The sequence below is a fragment of the Phytophthora parasitica genome (assembly GCF_000247585.1).
Source record: "Phytophthora parasitica INRA-310 unplaced genomic scaffold supercont2.118, whole genome shotgun sequence".
In the NCBI taxonomy this organism is placed as follows: domain Eukaryota; phylum Oomycota; class Peronosporomycetes; order Peronosporales; family Peronosporaceae; genus Phytophthora; species Phytophthora nicotianae.
The window spans coordinates 58,251-58,995 of NW_008649104.1; the positions used below are offsets into that span (position 1 = coordinate 58,251).

At 48.2% G+C, this 745-nt stretch overlaps 1 protein-coding gene across 1 annotated transcript; it reads left to right on the top strand.

The window, feature by feature from the left end:
• Positions 1–250: 250 nt before the first annotated feature.
• On the top strand, positions 251–666 carry PPTG_24578 (hypothetical protein; the record flags this gene model as incomplete). The annotated part of the gene is made up of 3 exons (XM_008917829.1): positions 251–296; positions 366–487; positions 559–666. The coding sequence occupies 3 exons, from the start codon at positions 251–253 to the stop codon at positions 664–666; spliced, it is 276 nt and encodes a 91-aa protein (XP_008916077.1).
• Positions 667–745: the final 79 nt, after the last annotated feature.

Here is a 745-nt window from a genome sequence, read left to right on the forward strand (position 1 = left end):
ACTTCCGCAAAACGGAGTGATCGGCTCTTCCGACAAATCCTTGCTTTCGATTAGCCCACGTTTTCAAAACTATGATCCGATTTGCTTGTGAAACAAATGCCTTGGGCTGGTTCAAATTTTTGAAAAATTTCTAGTATCGGTTCCATTTTGTCGCTATGGCCTCATGCCACTCATTCTTTGTTTCTGCTGTGTGACCAGCAAAGCATGACTTTCGCGATGGATTTCAATGCAATGTGGCCTCTACTGCGCAATGACGGCAAAGCCTGCAGTTTGGATTCAGATACAGTACGCTGGCTGTAATGAGTATGATCTGTCCAGTGACTGATTTGCGGTTTGCCTATCAACACAGCCATAATTACCTGAAGCCCGGTCGAAAACGGAAGGTGGCAAGCAAGGCATCGACTTCTTCAATAGAGAGGACGTGTTGTTGGCGTATGGGCGCACTGACAAGGAGCTTTGCGAGCGTCAACACATCTATAATGTGATGGTACGCCCCTGCGTATATTCGGGATTGTTACAGTCGGGTTGTGGCCAGTAACTAATGCTATGTTATATTAGTCCAGAGTACGCTTTGAGCTGATGAATGGGTTTGTGGCAAACGATCTGCACATGCCGTGGCCACCTGCGGCGAAGCGCGGTGAACACTCCGCCGACAAAGGCGTATAGTGAGACCCGGACTTGGGGGGTCAACTTCTAGGATGTTAACACCAGCTGCTTCTTTATCGAGCGCGTGTTGTAGTTGTCT